The following is a 27,672-nucleotide window of genomic DNA, read 5'->3' as shown; positions in this document are numbered from 1 at the left end:
TGGAGGAAACCAGGCACCGCTCACCACCTGGCCAATATCATCCCTACAGCGAAGCATGGTGGTGGCAACATCATGCTGTGGGGATGTTTTTCACCAGCAGAAACTGGGAAACTAGTCAGGATCGAGGGAAAGATGACTGCAGCAATATACAGAGACATCCTTGATAGCCTGTTCCAGAGCGCTCTGGACCTCAGACTGGGGTGACGGTTCATCTTTCAACGGGGCAACAAGCCTAAGCACACAGCAAGGTAACAAAGGAGTGGCTACAGGACAACTCTGTGAATGTCATTGAGTGGCCCAGCCAGAGCCCAGACTTGAACCAGATTGAACATCTCTGGAAAGATCTGAAAATGGCTGTGCACCGATGCTCCCCATCCAACCTGATGGAGCTTGAGAGGTACTGCAAAGAAGAATGGGGAAAAACGGCCCTAAAATAGGTGTGCCAAGACTTCAGGCTATAATTGGTGCTAAAGGTGCTTCAATAAAGTATTGAGTAAAGGCTGTGAATACTTGTGTACATGTAATTTTTTTTTGTTTTTTATTTTTAATAAATTTGCAACAACTTCAAACAAACCTTTTTCACATTGTCATTATGGGGTATTGTTTGTAGAATTTTATGAATCCATTGAATTGAATCAATCTTGGAATAAGGCTGTAATATAACAAAATGTGGAAAAAGGTAAGTGAATACTTTCTGGATGCACTGTATATGCACAGCTATCACAAATAGCTCGTCCACTCCAAGATAAAATGATTAATGTGATCATTTGTGCTGCTTTCTTTCCTTACTTTAAACATATCCATCATTCTGAAATCAATGCTAGTAATTAATACTAGCAGTGCTGCTATGCATGACAGAATAATGCACAACAGGTCTAAAATTATAAACAACTTTAAACAAGATTAAATGCAGTATAATTCCCACACGGAATACACCTGTCACAGTTCGCTGCCCTTTATTTTACCCTGGCCGGCTTTAGCCCATATGTCGAGCTTTATCCCACCTTCCGTTCACAACGGTCGTGGGTGTGCAGCATTGGGAGCTTCTCCAGCTTTGAATGCACAGATGCAGTTTTGTCAGTTGTCAAGACACCAGCAATTTCTGCTGGAACATTTTCTACCAGCTATGCACAGCTGGGATTGCATGTGAGTGAGTGGGGGAGCACACTTGCAATCTTTGAAGGGCACATGGACGAAGAGAAATTTTCACCCAAGCTGCTATCGTTTCAAGGCAACAGCTACAGTATGGCCACTATCTAATGCACAAACACTGGCATTTATAATCCTGGTAGCAAGTGTTCCCCAAGTGTCTTTAAAAATACCCACACTGCAGGGCAAACGTGTGATCCTTCACTAATGAAAACCTATCTAATCTTCTGGTTATTTAATGCACTTTAGTGTAATGATGTATAGTCTTGTGTGATAATTCCCTCTATTTGAGGCAAATTTCTCTTTGCAGAGACAGTAAAGTAACTATGAACCTTGAACCTTAAATATCACTGCTTTAATTGTCACTAGTAGTCACTTGTTAAATTGAATTGAAGTAAAAGTAAAGATAAGATGTGTGTGCATAGTTTTATCAGTGAAATAATGCCTGGTAACATTAAGTATACATAAAAATGCTTTTACAACTACTGTGGTTTGTGTAAACTGACAATAAATGTCATAATTGTAGAACATTACTGACTTCTGAGAACAGAGTAGTGCACAATGTACAGGTTATAGTGAGGCTGGGTATCATTTAAATGCTTTTATTGTAGTGTTCTTTGAATGCCTGGCATTGAGCACCAAAATGAGTTTGAACTTAGCAAAGCTAGGATTTAAATCAGTAAAAATCTAAAATAAGAATAAGCAGAAAAGACTTCAGTGCTGTTTGACATTTGAGGCTGGATATTGGTGCAGCCTTATTTAAGACTCATGTTTTTGACATAAATCATGTCGTTTTAAGACATTTTTCATGAATTCCATAGATTTTATGAGCCTCTGCTTGTAGCTTCAGGGTATTACACCACATCTCTGACCTCTGTTGAGAACTGACTTGTAAAATTATAAAACAAATATGCATACTGTAGATGAGAACAGGCCAAGGAGTAGCTGCAAATGGAGATGTGACCTAGCACTTCACCAACACCTTTGCCCTTTCCTCCTGCAAACACTACTGCTACGTCCTCGTTGAATATCTAAATTAGTAGTGTATTGTAATGGGTTATTAATTGGCTGCCACATGTTAGTAACCAATTCACAAATAGCCCCAAACAGCAAGGTTTCTCTGTAGTTTGTTTGAAATCAAACTGTGAATTGATTTAAGTTATGATGTGAAACTGTGGGAGTAACGATTCCCTTCAACGGGACGAGCCTAACACTTTGTTAACAATGTGTGACAAAAAGCTTTTTGTCATGTCTGCTAAGTCAGTTTAGTCAGCTGCTTTATTTTCTCATGGAAAACAGAAACAAGATTACAAACTGCAAGAATGTGATAAAAACTGCAGCACAATGCACTTTTGTGCTCTGCACCTGAATCACATCAAGAAAGACCAGCTAGGTGACTGCATGTGGGAGGGATCCAGAGAAGCAGTGATGAGTGGTGTGTGGGACACTGTTCGAGATACGGTTGGGTGAAATCATCCCTTCCTTAGGCTTATCCCATGGCTAAAGAAGTATTAGTTGTTTTTTTTTTTATAGATTACTGCAGGATACAGTGTCACAAGTACATTTTCTTCAGTGTGAAGCTGTGAGTGGAAATCTTACCAGAAGGGATGACATCTGTAAAGTATCCTCAGGTGCAGGTGTCTTAATTCACTATCATCTGAACTCAGGCTGAAGTGAAGTGAAATGTTCATTTCTGGATAATGACACCAGAGAGCATGACCAGCTGTTGCAGTTTGTGAGACCCTCGTTTTGAAAGAGAATCAGTTACAGCGAGAGAGAAAACATGTGGCCAAGACACCGCAAACTCTTGATTCGGGTAACATATTTGGAGAGGCTTCAAGTAAACTTCAGACATTGCTTTAATGGTCTGTGTTCTGTTGGCAAATCTTCACTGGGCTTGTGGCCTTTCAAAGTTATTTTGGAAATCCATGACAAAATTAAGTCCGAAACTGGAAAAGCACAAATGCTTTGCGGTGTGTGCTTGTCACACAGTTTTTTATTCCAGACCTTTTTTAGCTATAGCAGAGGATAAGCACTGCTCATGTACTAAAATATGATCATGTCCTATTCAGAACAACACTGAGGGAAGAAAAAAAGCGAACAGAGGTTAGTAAAAAGAGGAAGAGATAGGTGAAAGGTTCTCTGCCAGCCAAAGTAGCACTGTCAGAAAAAAAAAACCAGTCCACGTTGTGTCTTAATGGAGGCATTGATCCTGCGGCAGTGGGAGACACACCCAGCAGGGGACTGGCTCACAGCGAGGAGACAGGTGTTTGTTCGATATCTGTCCCACTTCTCTGACCTTAAAGCTTTTAATCAGCTCTGCCAGGGAGCTTGTCAATCCTGTCAAACAATGAGCAGGCCACAGTATAGACACAATAAGGGAGGGCAACATAAGGGTAAGAGCTCCAAATAATATTCCTGCAGCCCCGAGGAAAAAGTCTGTACATGCAGCGTACAGCTATTTGGTCTGGGCTCCCACTGGACAGGCCCCAGTGTCTCTGAGCCAGCTACAGCAGTTAGTCTAAACCCTGTCAGCGGATTTCAAAGGCTGTTAATGTCAAAGTGTAGGTGTTCATGTGAGAGATTTCATCTGGGACTTTTTTGTGACAACAAAAAGCTTTGGGTTGACCTCCATACAGTCACTGAGAGAAGCTGGCATCATGTGAGATGGATCCCTCACCTGTTCACAAACTTAATGCACTAATCCACTTTTTTATTTCTTTCCAAAAGTTTGTTTCTCTTTGGTGTTGAACGAGGGATTTCTGTATGGCCTCACTGAGTTGCTGAATCTTCCCATGAGTGCTGCTTGACAGTCACAGCTTCTGAATACGCTATCAGGATTTGTCAGGTATACATTTCTTTCATTGTTTCATCAGAGCCCTGCAAGCCAGAACCTGTTCCGTTCTTCCAGGCTCATTTTACCGTACATCCTTCTGCATTTCAAGTCTGACTTTGCACACTGCAGAATATCTTTTAACATGGAGGGTAATTATGGTGCTGGTTTGATTGCAGTTAATAGCACAAGCTGTCAGCTGAGCAGTCACACAGCAGTCACAGAATTACAATTTGGCCACATTGAAATCGCACTGAACTGCTCAATTATCTCCAACCACTGGCAGCTCTCTTTGCCATTGTTCATTTTATCTGAATGCTGCTTTGTACTATGTCTTAAACTTAAATGTTTTGATATGTAGGAAGTGACAGTTGATCCCACTGCTTGTAATCTTGGATTTTTATTCACCGCTCTCTTGGGCTAAACATTTTGAATCCCACTCTTTGATTTTCAGTAGTGGTGGTTACAGTGCACTTGCATTAAAAAGAAAAGCTCCGACTGAGAGAGAGATGTTGTGATTTATTTATTTTTTTGACTGCTATGATTGATTACCACTCCCATTCTTCTTCTTTTTTTTGGCAGTGTACGTCTTTGAGAATGCACCGAACGGTTTTTGTGTCCTGGGTCTCTGTGTCAATACCCATTGTTAAACATCTAATGAGCGGTGGAGTCTGCAGTAACTCGTACCACCCGACTCAGCTTTCGGGCTGTTTCTTTTCCCCTTACTGTGGCTTTGTGGTTCCTCGCTTATGCCTCCTTTTCAGTTGCTTTGCTCTTGAAAAGCCCGTTGCAAATTGTGCAGATATTTAAGTGCTGGTGTTTCATGCATTCATTTAAACTTCTCCATCAAATATAATACCACAATATGAAGAATGAAAGGTATGGACACCTGGTAAATCACTGTCTGTTCTCCTGGGATTTTTAAGTCCGTAATAATATTGGAGAGTTTATTCTGTGGTTGCTTTCATGTAAGCGTACAACAGGCAGAATGACATAAGAGCTGAGATCCTAGTTGTTTTATATTACAAAACATGTAGTAAAGACCCTTTTAAGGAAGCGTACTGGGCTTTGAGAAAGTACTGTATATGATGAAGTTTGGAGACTGGTGGGAAAGACAATACTCTCACAGCTGGAAAGCACATGCAACAGAATATGAGCGTAGTCCTGAGATGTGGTGAGCATTCCAACAGTTATATGTATGTGGAAGATGGAGCCTTACTCGCCTTGGAAAAATAGGTTGTGGTCATGGTTAAGGAAATGGTTCAGCCCTGGCCTCGGAAGTTTTGCCAAGAACCACTGGATTCAACAGAGGTTTATGATCAAAACACACGAAAAATGGGGCATTTGGCAAAGGCCAGGATCCATCATTTATGCTGAACGACTGCGTGTACCCACATAGCCATCTCTGCCATATGTTAGCATCAATCTTGTCTCTTGGTTTACATGTCATACTTCCTGTTGACGCTCCTGCTTTAACTTCTGTCATTTTGTTTGAAACTAATTCAGAGTCAAGGTTGCAGACCGTCCACAGCGAACTGATCCTGAACAAAAAGCCTGAAACCCTCAGACATACAATTAAGGAAATGCCAATTAAAATGTAGGTGAAAAATACTTAAGTTACAAGATAAGGTAACATGTTCTGGGATAAAATAACTATCCTATCTTACTTTATCAGGTTTGGTAACTGCACACATGCATCATCCAGTGGTGAAAACAGGATCCATGTCTCACTGATGTGACTGCAGGTCAAAATTCATAATCGTGTTTGTTTGTATTTAATTCTTTGTACAGGTACTCAGGATTGACTGGTTTGGTAGAGCATTAGGTAGATGGTTCTGGTGAGCTCACTTTATTGCTTCCAGTTTGCATTTTGGTTCAGACCATCAGATAGAAGAGCTGGTAATCAGCTAAAGATTTGCGATTATGACAATGCTTGTTTTGAGCAAATGGATCGCATTTGTCACAGTCCCATGGTGATCATGACTCAGACGCACACTAAGTGTGCTTGTTAACTGATCGCATACTGGGGCTTCAGCCCACTGCCCACTCCAGCTGGAGTGTGAATTCCCTCTCCTATATGCTAATGGATCGGTTGTATAAATGGCCCGAGCCAGAAACGCTGGAGAAAAATCGCAGCACACCAACAAGCAGAGCAGTGTGCACAGTGCCCCCGCTGTCCTGTTTATGTACCAGCCACAATTAGAGATGCACTTTGATGGCAGCCAGTTGTTCTAGTTTTTGCACAAAAGTTAAAAAATGTATGATATGCGCAGTATTAATTTCTTTCAATAAATTCATTCAGAGCTCTCTGATGTAATGCAGAGTGAAAAGGTGACTTACCAAGTATTGATAGTGTGCTATCTTTTGGTGTTATCATTTGTCAGTTTAATAAGCCTGTGGTCATGCTTTATAGTGGGAACATTCAACCCCCAAAGGCTTCCTCCTGCCTGCATGCCTGTAAGACATCAGCTGGCCTTTGCCAAAGAAAAGCAGAAAAAACCCACCACTAAAGGTCAGCACAGGTCAGAGGCCAAACATAATAAAAATACTCTCACTGAGTATTTCTAAAGGGCACCTTGAAAGGAGTGTATGGATTCACACCGAATATGCAAAAGGTCTCCATATCACGTCAGTTTCTTTCCCAAGAATCGATCATCCACTTTCAGCTGAACAGTTTGATTTTTGATGTTTTATACTGTATACAACAAGTACTTGGCATAATCACATGGAAGTATTCAGTGTTTGTACTATGCCAGACTTATCTTTACTTGTGGACAATGGAACAGATGGTGTGAGGGAAGGATTTGTCATGCATGGTTGTCCGGGGCCAGACTCTTTCTCGGCACTTCTTGGCAGGACTTTATATGCATTTCATGCTGTATTTGCTGAGTGTTTAGCTGAGGTATAGAATCCTGCTGTGGTGCTGGCTCACACTGAACCACCCCCATCCTATACGTCCCACTCCGAAACCGTTCTTATACATAATCCTGTGCACTTCTTTGTCTTAATTCACATTCAGTAAAGAGATCTGTGGTTCATACTGTGAAGAACAGAGTATTAATAGCGACTCATGTGAGTAGAATGAGCAGCTGTCCCAAACAGCAGTGAGCATCGAATGATAAGTCTTATTACCCATTATTCTGTTGTTTATTGCTCAAAGGATTATTTTTTTTATAGAAAGTACAGTTCAGTAAAAATAAGAATATGATTGTCGGTCTGTTTTATCAAACCATCAGTCCAAAAACCAAAGAGATTAAATTATATCAAACACAGAAAAGTAAGAAATCCTCAGAAAATGTCAGTGATTTTGTTTCTGTCAGTTCCAGGAAAAGATCCATGCAAGTGAGGTGAACAGCCATCAACCAGTACTGATGATTTAGGTTTATCCACAATTAATATACATGTACTATGATGCTTTTAGAGAAGGTGACGTGTCACCTGAGCCCCAGGGAACTTTAATCTGCATCTAAATGTCAAATGAATGTGTATCTAATTTAATTTCCTTTGTGCTGTTCCATTAAGCAGAATTTCAGTCTGTACCTGACCTTTCCCACAAGGACAACATCCTAACCTAAATGCATGTGGAGAAGCGCGCTCCTGCAGCAGCTGTTACTGTACTGTTATATCGACTGTGTCAAAAGAAATGCGAACATAGCCTCCGTGTCACCCACGCTAATGCTGAGATTTCCACAGGAGGCGTGTTGCCTGCAGCATCATCTCTCCTCCACTTTAATATCCTGAGTGCTGTAATCTGCTCACCGCGTCTGGGCCCACTGCGTGTCACTCTCACTGCTTACTGTCCCCTGCAACTCCCCAAAATCCTCTGCATCACATTTATGTAACCCCACCCTGAGCCCCTTTGAGCTTTGAGCCAATACCCGCGCCCGCTGGCGCTCGGCATGTCTGAAACTGTAACGTATCACTCTGCAGAATGTCTGTGGCCTCCCTTTTATTTATTGATCATCTCCTGCCTATTAAGACATCTAGCAGCAACCCTCATTTGAAAGCCGGGCACTTTTTGCATTATTGAAAAATATCCAGCACACATCATTGAATCCATTCTGTGCATGAGATGCTTTGCTGACTAATTGTCTGGTCTGTGTAAGTGCTCCCTAGTGTCAAGTCTTGAGACCTGTCTGATAAATCATACTATTATCTAGCTGTTATTGCTTTTACACCACAACGTTTTCATTTCTGATGCCACACTTTGAGACACTCTCAGTATCTGTTCCCCATTTCTTCCCCTCAGTTTCAGTCGGACAAGCCAAACGTTATGTTACAGTTATTCATTTACCAGGAAGGGGCCTCTCCCTCCCTTTCACTTGTACCTGGCCTTTTGTTTACTGACAGTTGCTTACGCTCTGGTATCAGTGGGTGATGTCATCTCACCATTTGGTCAGGTAATGTAAGCACTGTTTATTTTGTGTTGTAGAACCGAAACCATGGTGGCCTTGTTTAGTTAAGCTGCATGGGGAGGAAGGAAGGTCAGTGCTCTCTAATACTGTCTCTCTCTCTGTCGGGCAAAAGCCATATTTATGACCCAGCTTTATTTGTCATTGTTGTGGTCAAAGACAACTAATATCCCAGATTACTTCTAGCATATTTCCTATTAGATCAGAATAAAAAAAGATCAACTACAGGAAATCCTCAGCCACTGTTACCCTGTTATATATTTATTTCAAAGAGGCTATTAAGAGGCTGCCAAAAAGGGCATAATATAGTTCACGATGTCATCTTGGTTTGGCTCTTTGAAATTGTCTAGTAACAAAATGGCGTAGCAGTGTTTCCCAGCGTTTCATTCAAGGATGAATCATGATCCCACTGAACTAAGATGAGAAGCTCTGTTGCAGGTGAACAGATGCATCCCCTTGACATTTGAAGTGCCTTAAAGTTGCTCGAGGGCCGTGTGTGTGGGCTTGTGCTCTGAGCCTCATGTTACCTCAGACACAATGCATGCATCTACATCAGGTGAGAATCGGTGCATACGGTTGAGTGGTTGATGCTACGTGCTGCCAAACTGAAAGCTGTAATTTTACAAGCCCAGTGGAACAAAAAACTACTGTGCCACGGCAGTCGGTCATTATGCCTCTCCCTTCCACCAAACAAACTGCCATAGGGAACAGTTGAAATGAAATGCACAGCGCCTTTCATGGAGCAATCCCAGATTGGGAAGTTGCCTAACATAATAAATATTCCCGATAATCATTAACATTTACAGCACAGCAGATGTTACATTGTCCTTAATGAACGGGTGTGTTGTACAAAAGAGTATTTCAAATGTGAACCAGATAGTGGAAAATTAGGAACAGGTCTACTAACCATCTGTTCCAGTGAGGTTTCACTTGCCTCTGCAGTTGAATGTTTGCTCAGGGAGACAGAGGGTAAAAGAGAGCTGTTTTGGCAGGTACACCATTATTTACCCAAGAGGCCTGGCGGAAGCGCCGTCAAATAGTCTCGAAATGTAGATTAAAACCAATTCTCTGATGTATTCTGCTCCATGTCTAAAAGCTGAATGGCTGTGGTCAACAAAAAGCAACATTAAATATAGAATGTGCCTGCTCCTGCTAAATTAAGTGCCCTATCTGGATGTATTAAAGATTTAGCATGGGGAGATACAGACAGGTGACAAACCAAAGGACAACCCAACATAAAGTGTCTCAGTGAGGTGCTGGGCCACCACGTGCCACAGCTTAACGTACCTTGGCATTGACTCCCCAAGTCTCTGAACTCTACTGGAGGGATGAACATAGTTCTTCCCACAGATATTCCCTCATGTGATGTTTTCATGGTGGTGGTGGAGATGATGTGGCTCCGATGTCTCCCATAGGTGTTCAACTGGGTCGAGACCTGTGAAGGTCATGCTCATACTCATCAAATCATTTTTTCATCACAGGTTTTTCCTTTAGTTTGCCACCTGTTCATGTTTTATAAAGCATTTTGAAAAACAAATAAGCAAAATCATGTTGCTGGAGCTCTAAAATACCAACTGACAAGAAAATAACAAAAACGCTCCACCAGAGGAGTAAATAAGCAACAAATTGGTAGTTTGTGTGTGTGTGTGTGTGTGTGTGTGTCTGTGTGTTTATGTAATAAGATTTGGACTTCCCCTAAACACCTCATGTGTGGACATACAGTAAATAGGGCAGCACAAAGGCCTGTGCCATTGCCGTGGGAACTGGGACTACATTAAACAGTCATTATCCCGAGTGGCTCAAGCCATCTTTTGTCTATCAGCATCCAACTGAAGTAACAATACAGTAACCAAAGAAGATCAGGCATGTGTGTGATTATCCTTAAAGCTGCAACTGGCAAGACGTTTATGCTAAAATCTGCCTGGTTTATCTGCTTAACTCACAACGTGGAGCTGCAGTTGATGACACTGTTGCATCTCTACAGGCTGAGATGTCAAATTTGACCTGTTTGTTTAAATAAAAAAATCAGTGGTGACGCTGAACATAAGTAGGAAATTGTCCCTGACTACAAGAAGCGACACGTCATCCCTCGGTCCAGTGAAAATGGAAACCCTACTTCATCTCCACTCTAAAAAGCCCCTGAGAAGCGACATCCAAGTCCAAGAAGAGTGCAGTTTAATGACTTCAAATTACACATTTTTTAGGTTTTGAAGCCTTCAAACAGCGGCGCCTTGCTGCCGTTTGGGACTGACAGTGTGCCATGTTGCCGGTGCAGCTTTAAATAGAAGACATTAATGACTGCCTCTTCTAAAATATGCGTTCAGTCCTATTTAATCTTTGCCTTCCTCACAGTGCTGCAGCTAGAGGTGAATTATTCTCAACTTTATTTGACTCAAGCACAAATAGATTTCTCTTGAATGAGCATAGCCCAAGTAATGGTAAAGCAGCCAGTAATTGTCTTTTAAAATACTGTTGGTTGTTGGCCAGCTGAGCTGAAAAAACAAAAGAAAATAGTGCTGCATATCCCCAGTGAGATGAGCTGCCAAATGCAAGTTGTTTTATGGAAAACTGGCTTCATAATCTTCAGAGAAAGGGACCCTGGTTGTCAAATTCAATTTGGGGTTTTATGGTTTTGTTTTTGTTTTATATGTAGATCAAGGTCTGGTTTAATATTATAGAGAAGAAAGACTGGGAATGAGGAGATGGATGAATGTGGTATATTGGGTGCTGAAACTTTAATTTGAATTGTTTCTCTGTCTCTGCAGCAGAGACAAAAGGCAAATATTGAGTGTTAATGTCATGTTTCTCATTCATTCTTGTTACAGGAAGGAATCAAGCTTGTTTTTCATATTCGTGTTTGTTTTCCCACCTGGGTAATATATCTCTCTCTCTGATTTAAACACATTCGCCCTTTTGTGATCAGATCTATAGTCAGCCCTCTGCAGTGAAGATTATCCACGCACCATGAGACAGTGTTTGACCGAAGGCTATGATGTGATGCAGCATGCCTTGTGTGTATTGTCCACTGTGCCATATGCAAACAACACAAAGTCTTTCCTTGCTGCCTGACAGGCCAGAGCTTATTCCATTTGAATGTTCTGTGAACTGTTCTGTGCTGAGGCCTTGGGAGTCTCTTGCTATCAGTGCATGGCCAGACGGTAGAGCAGCTGTTTTAATAGTGCCCCTTATGTCCCCCTTGATCCAAGTCAGCTCACTTGTTGTGAATCAAACCACTCTTCTTTTTTTTATTTTATATTATGCCAGCTTGGGCATACTTTCTGCTTTGTTTGTTTGTCCTGTTGCTTTTCCTTCCAGAAATAGGGCTCCTCTCTCCACTGGCAACTCTCAAGGCGGTGTATAGCCTCAGGTGGATTAGAGCATGTCTGTCCCCCCAGTCACCCTCTTGTCAGGGTGAGAACAAAGCAGCAGCAGCGCAAGTGACAGCCCCAGCCAGCCTCAAACCTGCAGCACACCTACAGTTCTGCCTGAAGCTCCACCTTCCTCTTTGTCTCCCTCTTCCTCACAGCAATTCTGCATCTCCACTACTTTGCCTATCTTTTTTTCTTCGTGTTTTTCTTGCACTACTGGTTCTCATAGCCCTCACAAAATCCTCCTTTTTAATGCCTCTTGCATGTATGTGGTTGTGTTCTTCTATGGCTTTGTCACTCTGTGGTGTGGTCTGTAATTATAGCTCTACTTTGTGCTCAGCCAAGGACTCCTCCAATCCTAGAGTGAAAGGGGTCCCTGTGGGCGCCCCTGGTCCTTCACAGAGGGATTTTGGCTCTGTGTCTGTGTAATTATGCCTATTCGTCTGGTTTCCATTTGTGTGCGCTGCTGTTTGTTTGGTTCAATCTGAGTGGAGTGGATCAGACTGAGAGGAGGAAGGACGGAGTGAGGGAGGCAGGGCCTACAGCTTTTCATACAGTCAGCCCCTGCCAGTATTGTTTTAGCACTGAAGTATATGAGCTCTGAGCAGGTACATGTTTGTGAGTTTTTGCAGATCCCCCACCCCCATCTCCACCACCCCCCACTGCACACACAGCCTCCACACAACTTAAGATTAAACTTTAACTAGTGTTGTCACACAGTAAATTGTGTTTGCCATTTCAAAAATATCATACTATAGCTGCCACGACTGGTAATCTAAGCTGTGATAAAATGGAGTAAAGCAGTGCCCTGAGGTGCACAAGGACACAGGTGTTTCTCAAGGTACAGATCACAGGGTTGCCAGTCTTCCCTGTCAGACTGTATTAGTAAATCAATCTGTCATCTTCAAATCCCACAAGTTTAAGGATTGCTGATCTGGTCAGAAGGAAATGAAAGATGATGTGCACTCAGTAGCTCTGAAAGGTTGTTACTTTTTTTTTTATTCCGATTTGATGTAGGCAGCGCTGGCTATACTTGAGTGAAAGCATATAACAATGGATAGAAATTGCCTTTCTCTCGTAATGCTCTGCTTTCCAGCATAAGCCATTCAACCTTAGAGTTGTGTGCTTGTTGTGAGAGAAGGAAGAAAGACATTGTTCATTTTAATGGTCTTCTATCCAGAGTCTGCGTCAACTATTTCCTTTCTTCATGCATGCTTTGCGCCCCGGTGTCCTTCAGCTGACTGCCTACAGTTTTATAAGAAAAATCTTCATCACAATTGCTGCCGCTGCTTAGACAGTTTGACAACCTGTACACACTGAACTCTCCCTCCTCTCTCCTTCAGGTTCCTGTATAGCCAAAGACAGGCTTAGATTTTGTATTCAGTAGGTGTATACATAAATGGATCTTTCTTGTGCATTCTTATACATTTTAAAGCCCCCTGTGGAAATGTTATCTCTGAACGCAGCGATTACCCATCGTTGGGATGCAGTTACTCGGCGCTGAAGAGCGACTCTGTTTGCGGTATATGTGTGCAGGCCCCGGTCCTCCACTTGAGACCACAACATTTTTTTTTATGACTTGATTCACTAGTGGCTTTATGAATCCACTGTGATTAATGGAGGAGTTTCAGTCTTTCTTCCTGTGGGTCCTCGCCTATCCATAGGAGATAATTATAGTTGTGGCTGGTTGTAAATACAAGCCCAACCAGGAAATGAGACATCATCAGACTTCACCTGTAAAGGAACATAAATCAGAGCCTGAGGGAACAAAGATGTGTCAAAGACAACACAGCACTGTTTACACAGCAAAGGATGACACAGCAATGACACATCAATTTCAGGCTACGCTCATTTCAGTCCCCAGAGTAGGTGAAATAAAAGTTGTAGTTGGTTTTCTGCATTCAAATTGAAGGAACGAAGACAGACAGGAGCACCAAGTTCTATAGTGATTAATGTGTTTATTTATTTATTTATTTATTTGGTTTAATCTTTGAATCATTCATTCTATAAAATGGCAGAAAACTGTGTAAACTGCTGAGGCCAAAGTCACATGTTGAAATCATTTTAAAGCCCCAAAATACTCATTTTACAATGATCTGAAACAGAAAGGAGCAAACTCCCAGGACTTATACATAATGATTCAGGTAAATAAGTGACCATCAGAATCATTGTCGGGTAATTTCCTCTCAATCAGCTAATCATTACATTTCTAGATAAAACCAGGCAGACTGTAATGAGCATGTAATTTGAGGATGTTAACTGCTGTTAACTGTGGACATACCAGGCATCAAGTCAAAAACAGCTGGGCATGACAAAGGTTTGGCTCATGAGTTTAGCATCACATCAACTTAAGTATGAAAGGCTAAACAACAGGCGATCTTACCGAAGGTCCATTTTTGGTAACTGACCTTTTTTGTTTGCTGCTAAACTCCACGCCTAGATAGCAGGGCAGAGGGACATAATTGCTGGGCTTTTTATCTAGCTGATGTTTGTGTTCTCATTGTTTCCTGTGCTTTCACAGGACTCCACATTGTTTCTCTTAATAGGAGCTTGAGGCAGTCATTGAAGTATTTGTAAGTAAAAAGTAATTAAAATTACAATGGGCTGGCCAGGGTGTTGCTGGGTAGGTGGAGGGGAGCGCAGGAGACGATGCCTTGGCTCCAACTCAGTGCCCTTGTACTCATTCATTAGTGATGCATTGGTTCTTGCTCAGCCCTCCCAACTCATCAGGAACAGTACCCTCGTGGACAAAGACAGGGTTGTATAGATGTGCCCATTATGTTAATAACAAGTCCCCCAGCTTTTACACACGACCGCCACCATGTACTGACTTATTGTGCTGCTGTGTAGGGAACAGACGGCGCTTCTGTAGCATAGGGAGTGCTTGTGGCTAAATCCATGATTTTGACTGTGTGTTGTGCGTGCATGTAGTACCTGGGAGGCTGAATTGACTCTTTGACTTTCAGTGCATGTACTTGCTATTGACTAGAGTGCTTTTCTTTGGCCTTGGACACTTGTTAATCATAATTAAATGTTTTTTACCTCTCTGTGTCTGTTACTCCTAGCTGGCAATGGACAGATGGTACAGATGGACCCCAGTAAGTCTGGATTTGTGGGTTCACAAGTGGAGCTGCGCTGCATTTTCAGCAACAGTAACCCGCCAGTCAAGATCTCTCAAGTCACCTGGCAGAAGCTCCTCAATGGCACCAAGCAGAACGTAGCCATAGCCAACCCAGCCCTGGGTGTGTCCGTTCTGCCACCCTTCAAGGAGCGGGTCAGCTTCAAGCAGGCAGCGGTTCGTCACCGTACGCCCTCACTGGAGGACACCACCATCGTGTTCTCCAACCTGCAGCTGTCTGATGAAGCTGCCTACATCTGCGAATATACCACGTTTCCTGCAGGCAACCGGGAGAACATGGTCAACCTCACTGTATATGGTAAGAACTTGTAGAGAAATAGCAAATGTCCCAGAGATTATGAGTAACTTTACCCCCGACTGAATCTACAACAGGATAAAACTGGTGAAATCTTTTCAACTACAGAAGGCCCCTGTACATAACTGAACCTCAGCATATGCATCTAATACTTACAGTTGTCATGCAATTTGTTTTCTACTTTTTCCAAGCCTGATTTGTCTCTCTGGAGACAGATGAGCATACAGTAGGTTTTGAATGAATGTTTGGCTCAAACATTTCTGCCTTGGTAAATAAGGAAATTAAAACTTTTAAAGACTTTTTACAAGTTGCATCAGTGTTTTCAGCAACTTTCATTGGTGATATATATTTTCAAAGAGTATCTCCACAATGTCAACATCTCATGAGGTAAGACAACAAGATGTTTACCGCTTTGCAACAAAGCATTTCTCCCATAATTCAGTGTGGTTTTATATAGTTTATTTATCTTAATAATCCACAAAGAAATCCTATGTCCTTCAATTAGCTTGAAAATAAAATCACCAGATTTGGAGAAACAAGGGTTTCACTGAACAGTGAAGACATGAAATAGGATTACCATATGAAAATGCGAAATGTGTTCAGTGTACCCAGGATTATATGCTATGGTCAGTAGCTGGTTAGTTTCAAGTTTCCACATGTTGTAAGAAACAAAGGTGGATTGTCCAGATCAGATTCTGTAACTGTTGCAGCGAATCACATATGTGTAAATATGTTTTGAGCCAGGAAAACAGATAAAGATACCAGGGTCTACATCTTAAGATCAGTTAAGGGGCTATTTCCTTGAATATGTTACCGCTGGTCTGATGAGTAGTCCAAGGGATGTTGAACCTGTCGTCCACATTTTGCTCCTCTTTGACTTTATTCTGAAAAAGAACATTTTTCTGAATCAGATAAGACAGGGTCAAAATGGCCTCTTCCTTTTTTGTAAAAGGCTCAAAGAAAACAGCCCTGCTCTTCAACAGAACACTGCCACAGGTTTTGTTGTATAGTCGGTTGAACTCTTTTGAAACACCTCAGACCAGATGCTGTGTTGATTGTCTGTTTTCTAAAGCTCTTGCTGTTAACAACAGTTGAAACTCCTGTGATTGGGGAACAGCCTTGCCGACCGTCACGTCATGGTTGAGTCTACAAGGCGCTCATTCTGTGCAGACCTTGATGTTGTGTATACGTGCTCAGCATTGAAGTGCGGACCATTATGACGGATTGATGGTGTGGTGATTGGGGTGACGTTTAACACCAATCCCAGCTCGGCCCATGTGGCTTTTATGGAAAAGGAAACCGCCTCAGAGAGCACTCAATAAAAATGGCAGCTGATGGAAATCAATGAGGCTGCTTCAGAGTGTGTAATTTCGCTTGCATAATCTCATCTTGAGGAAAAAAAGAAAAGCCTGAGATGTAGTTTATTTTGGAAAGAGGCAGCTGTGAAAGGTTGTGCGTTAACTCTGATTAGAGATATAATTAGAAATGTTGGTGTTGGTGTGTTTTTCATTAAGTACCAGTAAAAGGAAAAGCACTTGGCTCAAGTAGTCCCTGATGCCAGGGCTTCTTCTCAACACTCAGTCCCTATTTTGTGTCACTGAGCCTCCCAGGCCTTTTTAGGCTTCTGCAGCTCAGTGAACATCAGCAACCTGTGTGCACATAACCAACCGGCAGCGTTCACAGAGGCCTCTTCATAGCCTATCTCTTTCAGTTGTGCATTCGTTCAAGCTCAAGCCTGCCTTTTGATGTACTAAGAGTAAATTGCTAATTGGAGACTCAAACTGGATGACTGTGCATTTGGGTAGGCAAGTGGCTTCTACATCTGTGAGAGCTTTGACAACCACTTTAGCTTTGAGGAAGGAGAGAAGCAAAATTTTGCCTGATTTGAGTTACAGCTGCATTTTCATCTCAGCCCTTTAGCTCAATTAACTTGAAATAGCTGTTTTCATCAACTTGAAATGACTGTTTTCATCAAATCTAAGGCTGATTGAGGGGGAAGTAGACAAAATTTAAGAAGATGTAAACCAAAAGAATAAAAGAAATTAGATCTTTCTCTAATAAGCTTTAATTACCTCTCAGTAACTTGATTACTTTAACCTTTTCTACTCTACAGCTCGGCCTATGACACGTATGACCTTGACAAGACCCACGATTGTGGCCAAGCCCCAGAAGTCCAAGATGACTGTTGCCACTTGTGTATCAGCCAATGGGAAGCCTCCAAGTGTGATCAAATGGGACACCAGGTTGAAGGGCGAAGCCACCCACCAGGAAACTCGCAACCAAAACGGAACAGTGACAGTGTGGAGCAACTACATGGTGACACCGAGCCGTGAGACCCACAGACAGAAGCTCACATGTATCGTGACGTACCGAAATGAAAAGATCACAGACAGCGTGGTGCTCAATGTGCAGTGTAAGAATCTGCTCCAGTCTTCGTTTTAGATTATATTAAGACTTTGGGTTTTTAATGGAAAGAAATGGTTTTTATTTATTAAATGAGCAGATAGGTCCACACCATCTTGAAATCTGTATGCTATGTTGTCACAAATCTAAAGGTTGCTCATCCTGTTGTAAGAGGACACCAGTTGCCATAGTTTAGAGTAAACAAGGTCCTCGTACAAACACAGCTCAGAATCTCATCTGGTTATACAAAGTGAAGAGAAAGCAGCACAAATGAGCTCCTGGGTATGCACCACACACAGTGTTTTCAAAATCTATGATTTTCTTCACCCTGAATTTCAATTTCTGTTAATGATTCAAGAGGAACACTTTTATATTCAACAATATATAAACAGTATAGCTTTTTGAAAAGATGGTAGTTGATCACATATACACACATCTTAATGAAACACGTTAGAATTAGGAAAAAGTGCCATACAAGGATACAAAACAAAGTCTTTATTGATGGATGAATTTGTGGTTTTTATAGTATTACTGTTTTATCTGTCTTGCTGCCAAAGCACTGGAGTGTTTCAGCAGGGAGACAATAATACAACAGTGCTTTTTGGATTATGTTCTGCAAGGGTGAACTGACAGCATGCCTTTCTTGCAGATGAACCTGAGGTGAAGATCGAGGGCTTTGATGGAAACTGGCACCTGAACCGTCAGAATGTTCAGCTGACCTGCCGGGCTGATGCTAACCCGCCCGTCACGATCTACCAGTGGAAACTGTGAGTCTGACTAAACCCTAACAAAACCCCTTAGGCCCCGAACACAAGACGGCATGCCTACATGGTGTTTCTCTCATGTTAGATTTGCGACTGGAAAAGTTCTAGCAGAAGGCTTGCTAAATCACAGGAAGACGGTTCTATAGAGTGGCAAAGTCACATGGAGCATGACATTTCCCAGCATTTGTCATAAGGCACATATACAAGAAAGTAATCTACAAAGATAAAAAAACACACTAACTGCCTTCATCTGCAGAAATGTCTCTGTTTATTTGTTTATAAAATGTGAAATGAAGATAAGACTACGACCTGAGGCAGAGCACAATGGGCCTGTTACAGAAACACACACCCCTATTTACCTGATGGTCACAGATACTGGGAGATAAATGCAAACAGAGCACAGTTTGCTTTTGCTTTGAAGTCTGAGGACCAGTGCCACAGATATGGGGAGCAAGAAAGCGTCATTGTTAGTGCTGTTGTGTTCTGTCGAGGGCACAGAAAGGCAGGACACACAGAGCAGAGGGCTGCAGCTGGAGCTGAAGTAGGAGCTGTGGATTAGGCCGACATACCGACATCAGTGTTTTTACCTCAAGAGACCATCACTGCAAACACACATAGAAGAAGAGATACAAACATGTTTTCAAGGCCTTGGTGGAATTGGCACATAATCGCAGGTTTGATCTACTCTGAGTAATGGCATGAAAGTCTGTCATCCAGAAATGATGTAGTTTAAATATAAGCTGTGAGACACGAGAGGAATGCAACTAGAATGCAGAATTATCTGTTGTAATTTGCACTGATCGAACCCTTTAATGCATTTTAATGCAAAATGTTGGTGCAGCTCTTTGAATATAAAGCAACTGTTCTGAGCGTATCACGGATTCAAATGAAAGTATTATTGAGAGATAAATGTTGCAATTTGTCCTGTAATTGGGCAGTAAAGACGAGGTTGAGAAATTTGTCACTGGACTTGAGTGGATGTGGATTAATAGACCGTTGTGCCCTCATTGTATCTACTCGATGTGCCACTGTTAGATTTTAATGAGGCATGAGGAGTTTTTTTTCCCTTATACATAGATTTAGCTTTCAGGGCAGAAACTCACAGCAACAGAAGAAGAAGCCAAGATAGAGAAGATTTGGCCTGTTAGTTTTATTTCTTTATTTATTTTTTGTCAGAGGCAAAGAGAGATTTAGGGAGATAGGAAGAGGAGAGGAGGAGGGTGAAGAGATGTGATCTAGAAAGACGAGGAGACTGTGCTGACAGATAGGAGGGGACGGCCATAGCTGCACTGAAAATGAGATGCCAAATCTGTTGTGAAGGTTCCCCTGGGCTCCACTGTGGAGGTCAGCACAAAGCTGTGACAGAAAGATCCGGACCAGGCCGGCAGGCCTGTCACACTTAACCACAAAAACACACACACACACAGAGGGGAGGTGTAGCCAGAGCTGATTAATATTAATGTTGTTGATACAGATCCATTACTTCCAGAGACGATCAACTGTATGTAGTATTTATCTTATTTAATGACTTCATAAATTCTATTGGGTTTTTTTTTCTTGATTTACTGTGCAGCTATAATTGTAAATAATCTTTATTTGTATCATCTGCAAGCAGTTGTTCACACTCTATGTTTCTCTATATGGTGTAAAGTGTGCAGAAAGCCTTGGCATATATAGAATCCTTGAAGGAAGCAACCAAGCATCCTAGATTTTTTTTTTCTTTCTTACAGCACAATGCCAAAGCTATTTCTCAAAATGGGTTAATGGGGAGCTGCACTGAAATAGCAGGCAGCAGCATTCGACTAAAAAAAAGGGCACACCCTATTTGAACTTTCTAGTTTGATTTTGAAATGTTTGTTTGTAGGGCATTTTTGACCCGCTGTGCTCATTTGTTTTGTTTTAAGGGCAAACTGTAGCTTTGAATGGGTGTAAGAACAGTATGTTAGGGAAGGGGCGGATGAAGAGCTGTTTATTATCACAAAGAACTCAATTACTTGGTGAGATTTCTTTTTTTCTTTTCCTGAAAAGCCATTTTCCAGCACTCGCACCCGCCCTCCCTCCATGCGGCAGTTTGACTTGCTCGAAGATATTGGATGCTGCTACATATAAAAACAGCAGTATTATTATTGTTACTGCATTTTGCAGTGTGATTACCCCAACCTCTGCTCTAATTAACTAGCTGACTTATCTCTGTTGTGGAAATGTGATTCTATTATTCTTGTTGATTAAAGGCCACTGTAAGAGAATTGTTGGTTCAATTCCTCAGTCACCAGTAGCTGTGGATAAAACTCACAGATTGTCTAATGCCCCTATAAATCAAGTTTATTCCATAGCATCATTATGTAAAGATGTAGTACGGTCGTACTGCAGAGGCTATAAAGGCTGACGTCCCTTTTTACTTAAGCAGTATGTAAATATTCTCCGTTTTGTCTGTGGCTTCTCCATCAGAATGAAATCTCACAATAAAAAAAATCAAATATGGATGTTAGAACATTTTCAGGCCAACAAAACACTTGGATAATTGCTGCTGCTTTGTTTCTTTGACATCCAGAGAGCTGGCTTAATTTCTTTTCTTGCCAATGTGAATAGTCTTATTTTTAGATATGAATATAAATAACATTTAAAGTTGTCCATTTTGGCCTTGAAGCATGTCGTTGCTTTATGTTTGTCAGCATTCAAGTTTAAAGATACCTCAACACAATAATGTGTTTGATAAGGAAATCCACATCTGTACACACACATCACATACATGCACACACATGTGCAGGCCAACCAGTCATCAAAGAATCTGCATCGATCTCAAGCTGTTGGCTCTCCATTTTGCTGCCCATCAGGCTCCACAGACACATTCCGATGTCTCATACAAATGCAGACATCTCTGGTGCCTGGCAGAATCTGTGGTTACTCGCACTTTGCCAGTTTCTCATTTCTGGAGCAGATCAATTTGGCTTTGCAGAACTCAGCATTTGATAGAGGCTCACAAGGTAAGTGATTATTGAACTGCAACATACTGTACCGAGCGTTGTTTGCAGTTCCACTGTGAACCCAAGACGGCAGATGAAAACCAACTTGACCATCACTCTTTTTATTACTTTTGTTCTAAACCTTAGATACCTTGTTATACAATGATAATACTCTGTTCTGACCCGTTCTGAAAATCCACTCTTTATGTGGATCTGCTGTTTGCAATTGACATTATTGATAGATTAATAACAAATAATTGTCACTGTGCCTTCCTCGATCACTGAAAGTGTGTACAGGACTTAATGGGTGGCCATTGCTAGCCTGAGACCTAATTTTGTCATCTCTGTATAATGTTATTTTCTTTTTCTCTTGCTGTAATAAATGGAGCAATAATGTTCTCGCACACCAACCGATCTTAAAGTGTCTCTGTGACAGAGAGCAAGGCCAGGAGCCACGTCTTTTCAGGATCTTTACTGTGCAAAGAAACCAAAACAGTCATCGGCACCCAGCAGTTCCCGACAGTCAGGCCAGAGAGCTAGTTAATATTATCACAGTCACAGAAGTCCTGTTGTTGCTGGGTCTATTCAGAGTAACCGATGAAGCTGATCGAGGGGAAGGCAGCAGGAAATGGCTAATTGTTATGAAATGTGATCCCTTTTTCAGCCTCCAGGCTCCATAAAAGGGGTCCAGATAATAGAATGGAGGGTTGGTGTGCTCATGGTCCATGACCTCAAAGTGTGCTGACCTGATCAAAGGACATGAGTGAGTCTGAAGGCGGTAGAGATAGCGAACCATGAAGACAAACACCTCAGGCAGGAGAATCGGGCTCCACTTCTCATTGACAGCCCAGCATTTGGTACATTCTGCATTTATCGCTTCATCAGCTGCTTCTCTTGACAGTTCCCATGAGTTTTGAGCTCAGCTATGTGAGCCATGCTCTAGTTGAGGAAGGAAGAGCCCCCCCCTCCCTCCCCATCACTCACCTACCACTATATGTTTTGTATTCCACATGTCAAAAAGCCTTTGCCCTCAGGCTTCAGCTATGTCTTACCTGTTTGGACCTACTGGGATTCCCTGTCCTCATAATTTTGTTTAAACTTGATGGATGATGGCTGAAATAGCGCTGTCAGATATTCCTGGTATTTATCTCTCTCTCTCACTCGCACACACACACACACACACACACATCCAGGTTTGTTTGGCACTAGAGAATGTATTTTTTATACACTTTGATTTTCTCTGCTGCTCCTGGGAGAAGGTTTTTTTTTTTTAAACTGTGGTTTGGGTGTAATTCTGCCTTTTCATGGTGTCTGTATTATTGCCTCTCTCTCTCACCACAGCTTGAATGGCTCCCTGCCCAGTAATGTGGAGATTAAGAACAACACTCTGTTCTTCAAGGGGTCAGTGACCTATGACCTGGCCGGGACATACGTCTGTGATGCGACTAACGGCATCGGGACGCGCACCGGCAGCGTGGAGGTCAACATCACAGGTAGGTTGATAAATATGGTCAATGATGTTTCCATTCTCTGTCTCCGACTCCAATAACTCCAGCATGGCTTGCATCAATACAGTACCCCACTAAGATTTTTGTGCAGGACCATCTGACCTCTGTCTGACAAAACAGACACAAGCTCCATGCACACGCACAGATGAAGTGATTGTAGCGGATCAAGTGTTTTTGATGTACATCCCACCTTCCCTGGCTGTGCGGCTCCCTGCTGCACTGTGTGGCAGGTCAGGAAAAAAAAGCCTCTGTGTTTGTGTCCACCCTGCTCTGTTAGGCATTCAGGTGCACGTGGGAGCGATACAAAGCAGGCCTATTAACAGTGCCTGAAGTACCTTCAAGGTAAATGGGTGAGGGTACTGTGTTGATCAAAGTTTGCTCCCATCACGCTCACATTTCTCCAAACGGCCTGTTTTGTAGTTGAGCTCTGCATTGGTTCTTTCGTCTCTTCTTCTTTCTGGGAAAACAAAGTGCTGATCAAGACTGTTTCAGTCCCCCTGCCGTCCACATAGTTGGCACGCACGCACTGTGGTTCTTTTGGGTTCTTATCCATTGGTAATAATATTAAGCACTCAAAGCCCTTGATACAATATATGCCAGATCTGACTTTGCTATACATATTACAAATGGGTACCAGCTGTATGTGTGTGGGGTGTGTGTATGTGTGTGTGTGGCATGGGGAGACTGCCACAGTTTTGCTCTGGTCGGACTGGAAAGACTTTTCCCCTTTACTGTCTGTGCTGTTGGGTTTCTGGGAAGCGGGGGTGTTCTAACTTGCATTGCTTTGCATGTTGACTCATGCTGTGTCTCTGGGAATGCTGTGCCTGGTGTGAAGTGAACAGCTGTGCCTTACAGTATCACTGCATACCTTTTTTTTCTGTTTCCTCTCTTCCATGTGTGTTATTCTCTACTGGTAAGGGTAAAGCCAAGACAAAGCAGCTTTGCAGGATGTGATGTCATTGCCTGCACTGCGAGAAGTAGCCCATCAAAGTAGACGGGTTAGTAGTGTGATAATAGAAATCTCAAAGGAGCATGAACAGCTAATAGAACAGCTAATACTTGTCAGGCAGGAAAGTGAGGAAGTAATCTACTGTCAGGAAATCACCCTGCACCAGCTTGTGTTGAGTAATTGTGTTCCAAAGAAATTGTACTGTTTGGCGCTGTAGTACTGTATCCCTTTGGAAAGGCAAAACAAAGGCTCCAAAGTCATTTTCTATTTCTCCTGTTTCATTGATTGCTTAAATTAACAAACCACATTGCTATTGTTCCAGTAGTCCTTCTGTTTATTCTCATCATTTGTCCATATAATTTTACTGAGTGAGCAAGGTGAACAATGCGTGGGTACATAATTTGAGCACATTCAATTTCAATTTGTCTGCATACAAAATTTGAATCCAAGCATTTTTTTTTTTGCTGTTGTTTTTGTTTTTTTAACAGTTGGAGCCATGTGGAAGTTTGCAGGGTGTTCAGCAGCAGGTTAAAGGAAATGAAATTATCAATTTTGTGCTCTTGGTTCTCAGCTGGAGGTAGTTTTTACTTCCCATCGCTGTGTTTGCAGTAATTAATAGACTTAGCTATTACGTCTCATTAGGAAACATATAATTATGCATTAAAGCAAAGTGCTTTTCACATTTTCTACTTCACAACATGATTGTCACTTTTGCTTTAGCTGAAAGATCATGTTTGGTGTTCTACTAAGTCGTGCAAAAACACAACCTGAATATAAAATCACTAAATCACAAAGTGCTAGGTGCTCTGTTTATCCTACGTAGTAATGAGCCAACTAGATGCTAGAAGTGGTGTCTGTACTGTTAGATGGCAAAAGTCTTGAATTTCTGTTTTGGAACATTCCCAAAAGGTCCCATACAAGACTTAAAAGCATGCTGCCAGTTCCCATAGTAACAGTGAGAAGTTAAAGGGAGAAGAGCCATTCTCCCCTCTGAGGTGCAGCTCCAACATGGCGCTCAGAGAAATTGCAGAACAGCTCACAACCAGCTATCTGTCAGATGGTTTGGTGCTCTAGGATGCAGAGAGGAGTGCAGCAGCATGTCTTGCCCTTGTGTCTCATGGTGCAACGTGGATGTGTTACAGAGGGATCGTACAGTGCTTGTTCTTCTGTGTTCTTGCTGATGTTGTGAAATGCTAGACTGTTCCCATCTTAATGTGGACTTGTAAGCATCATCTCTCACACTACCGGGAAATGCCATTAAGCTTCACTTATATATGTAAAAGCAATCTTTATGTGTAGAAGGCATCTCTGAGGGTAGGGCAGTTTGTGGTATGTTGACATGAATAAATGAATGTTCAAGGGTGGCATGGTATTTCCTACTCATTTTTTGAAGTGCTGTACACAGCCTTGGTATTGGTTGCACATAATGACCTGGTGGAAAAAATGCTGATGCTTTATGAACTTCAGAGAGCATCCTTGTGCCTCCCAACAGTCTCAGCCAGCCCTGGCTGAGACATGGCAGGGCAGAGAAGCCACTACTGGCTGCTATTCAAGGCTGCAGCGCTGGGCCTCAGAAACGCTAACTGTGTTCTCTGCAGAGGAGGAAGGTGACCAAAGTGATAGCTGCAGTACGTTTGTTCAACAGCTCACAGAGCTGGCAAATTCCAGAGCGGCGCTGAGCATCAAATAATTATTTCTTTTTACTGTTAATGGTGTTTAGATTTAGAGGCACTCAGGAGTTTTCTTTTTTTCCCCAGTTAATAAATATGCTATCGTGGCTTTTTTTTTTAGCCTGCAGTAAACTAAATGGCACAAATATTACACTTAATCTATCAAGCACTTCATACCACCATTGTACATAGTTTTGTCATCATCAGGACCTACATTTATAGAAATGCACTGCTGCATTACGCATGGATTTGGCAGTAGTGCCTTTTGTTTTCATTTTGAAGTCGATTTTTATATTGACACACCAATATACACCTGCCAGGGAGACAACCCTGCTTCCAGTGTAAGGAAGATAAAATGTCTGTGACAACTTGTTTGCATCACAGAAAAGCTATTTTCTCCCTCTGGGAAACTACACTGATGGAGCACTTAAGGAAGGTGCATTTTAATCAAGCTCTTCAGTTTTCATGGATGGATTTGTGGGTGCCGCATAGCTGTCACCTGGGTAGATAGCGGGGCCACGGAGCACCTTGTTTCAATTAGTTTGGGGATAGTGTTTGCTGTGGAGATGGCATCGACTACGGTAAGTCACATGGGCTAAGACAGCTTTCTCCAAGGACATGTGTTCTGCAGATATGGTGTCGCTTGTCAGAATCTAATGAACCACTCTCCTGTTTTAATCAATCCTTTCTCTTAGAAACAGTGGTGATAGAGGGAGAGGGAGGAGAGAGGAACTATAGCAGGGGAGATGAGCTTTGTGTAACGGGCCTTTTCTTAGCAAATACCTCTCTCATTCACATTCAGTTCAGAAATCTCCAGAGGGAAAGTTGACAGCTAATCAGATCTGATTAATCAGCTAATTGCTAATGGGCATCAGATGCCATGTTAAAAAATAGAGACAATTATTCCACCTCACAATGAAAGTTATTTTTTGATTAATTTTGGCAGCTTTTAAATATTTAATAGTAACGCCAGTCAAACAGTGACTTCTGTAAAATATTGCGGCTACAGGAAGGGGTTGAATAATGTGGTTAAACCTCAGATACTCCCTAACTTAAGAGAATAGAATCAGTCTTTCATTAAGATAATCAGCTTTTCCACCATCACACTTTGCGTTTATGCTCAAAACAAATCGATGCTGTCATCTTAAATTCCTTCCCAGAGCATAATAAGATATGATGAATGGCCATTTTGTCAGTATAGCCTTACAATTATGTCATTATCACCCCTGAGAAAGAAGATGTGTGGTTTTATTCTTGGCAGCACACAGTTATGTGACATGTGGGAAAATTTCCTTCAGTGAAGCAGCACATTTACTCCCAAATTAATGTGTTTACCCACTTGAATAATCTTTTAAACTTGATTAGATATTTTGTAACCTTGACTCTCCCACACAACAGTGCTAATCTTTGTGAGAGGGGCACTGGGCACACTCAAAGACAATGCATAATTCCTGCCACATTAGCAGGATCAGCTTTGAAAGATGATATCAGGACCCCTTGGGGTCAGCCAGGATGCGAACCTTTCTGTGATTCCACTTTCATCCTCCTTTGTTGGAGCTGTGGCACTGAGCTGTTTTGGAGAGCAGAGGTGCAGTCAGCTTTGCTACAGGGCTTCACCACTTGGCTTGAACTGGATGGAGTGAGAGCGTTCTCTTCAATTTAGCAAGCAAGCATGAGGATGGACCCTTCTGTAAGCACAGGCAACCGACATCTGTTCACGCTCGCCTGAACAAGTGTCAGAATAGGACGAGAGAAAAAAAATCTTAGCCACATGGTGAAAATGAGATGAATAATACATACACAGCCCAGTGGTAATATAAATAAATAAAGGCATCCACATGACTGACGAAGATGTTCCAGTGGCAATGATTTTTGGAACGTAGTTGAAGAGGGAGTGGATTCTACAAATGGGCTCCCAGGCAAATAGAAACCTGGAGCGGTGCAAAGGCAGAGGTTGAAACGAGGGCAGGATGCTGTTTACATGGCTTTACGTAAGAGCCTGTGTCAACTCATGCTGTTCAGTGGTTGTCACTTTCTCTATCCACCAAAAGCTACAGCACAGTGATATGCAAAGACAGTGAGAATCAGCAGTAGTAAGGGGAACTGACATTCTTAAAAAGTACCTGCATGGACTTTTTTTTTTTACTCCTTATTCTCCAATTTCACTTTAACTTTATTGGCTCCACATTACCAGTGCAAGCAAATGAGGCCATTGCTGA

At 42.0% G+C, this 27,672-nt stretch overlaps 1 protein-coding gene across 6 annotated transcripts in view; it reads left to right on the top strand.

Annotated features, from left to right (window-relative positions):
• Window positions 1-27,672, top strand: part of nectin1b (nectin cell adhesion molecule 1b) — a 210,704-nt gene that overhangs the window by 98,145 nt on the left and 84,887 nt on the right. For all 6 annotated transcript variants that reach the window (XM_020614715.1, XM_020614714.1, XM_020614716.1 and 3 more), the window contains 4 exons: window positions 14,828-15,199; window positions 17,310-17,609; window positions 18,249-18,366; window positions 22,668-22,819. In XM_020614715.1, the coding sequence (XP_020470371.1) occupies window positions 14,842-15,199; window positions 17,310-17,609; window positions 18,249-18,366; window positions 22,668-22,819 (928 nt within the window). In that variant the 5' untranslated portion in view covers window positions 14,828-14,841. The remainder of the gene's footprint in view (window positions 1-14,827; window positions 15,200-17,309; window positions 17,610-18,248; window positions 18,367-22,667; window positions 22,820-27,672) is intronic.

The sequence above is a fragment of the Monopterus albus genome, unplaced genomic scaffold (assembly GCF_001952655.1).
Source record: "Monopterus albus unplaced genomic scaffold, M_albus_1.0 scaffold150.1, whole genome shotgun sequence".
Lineage (NCBI taxonomy): Eukaryota > Metazoa > Chordata > Actinopteri > Synbranchiformes > Synbranchidae > Monopterus > Monopterus albus.
The sequence above is the reverse complement of the archived record's forward strand: the minus strand, read 5'-3'. Positions and strand labels throughout refer to the sequence as shown.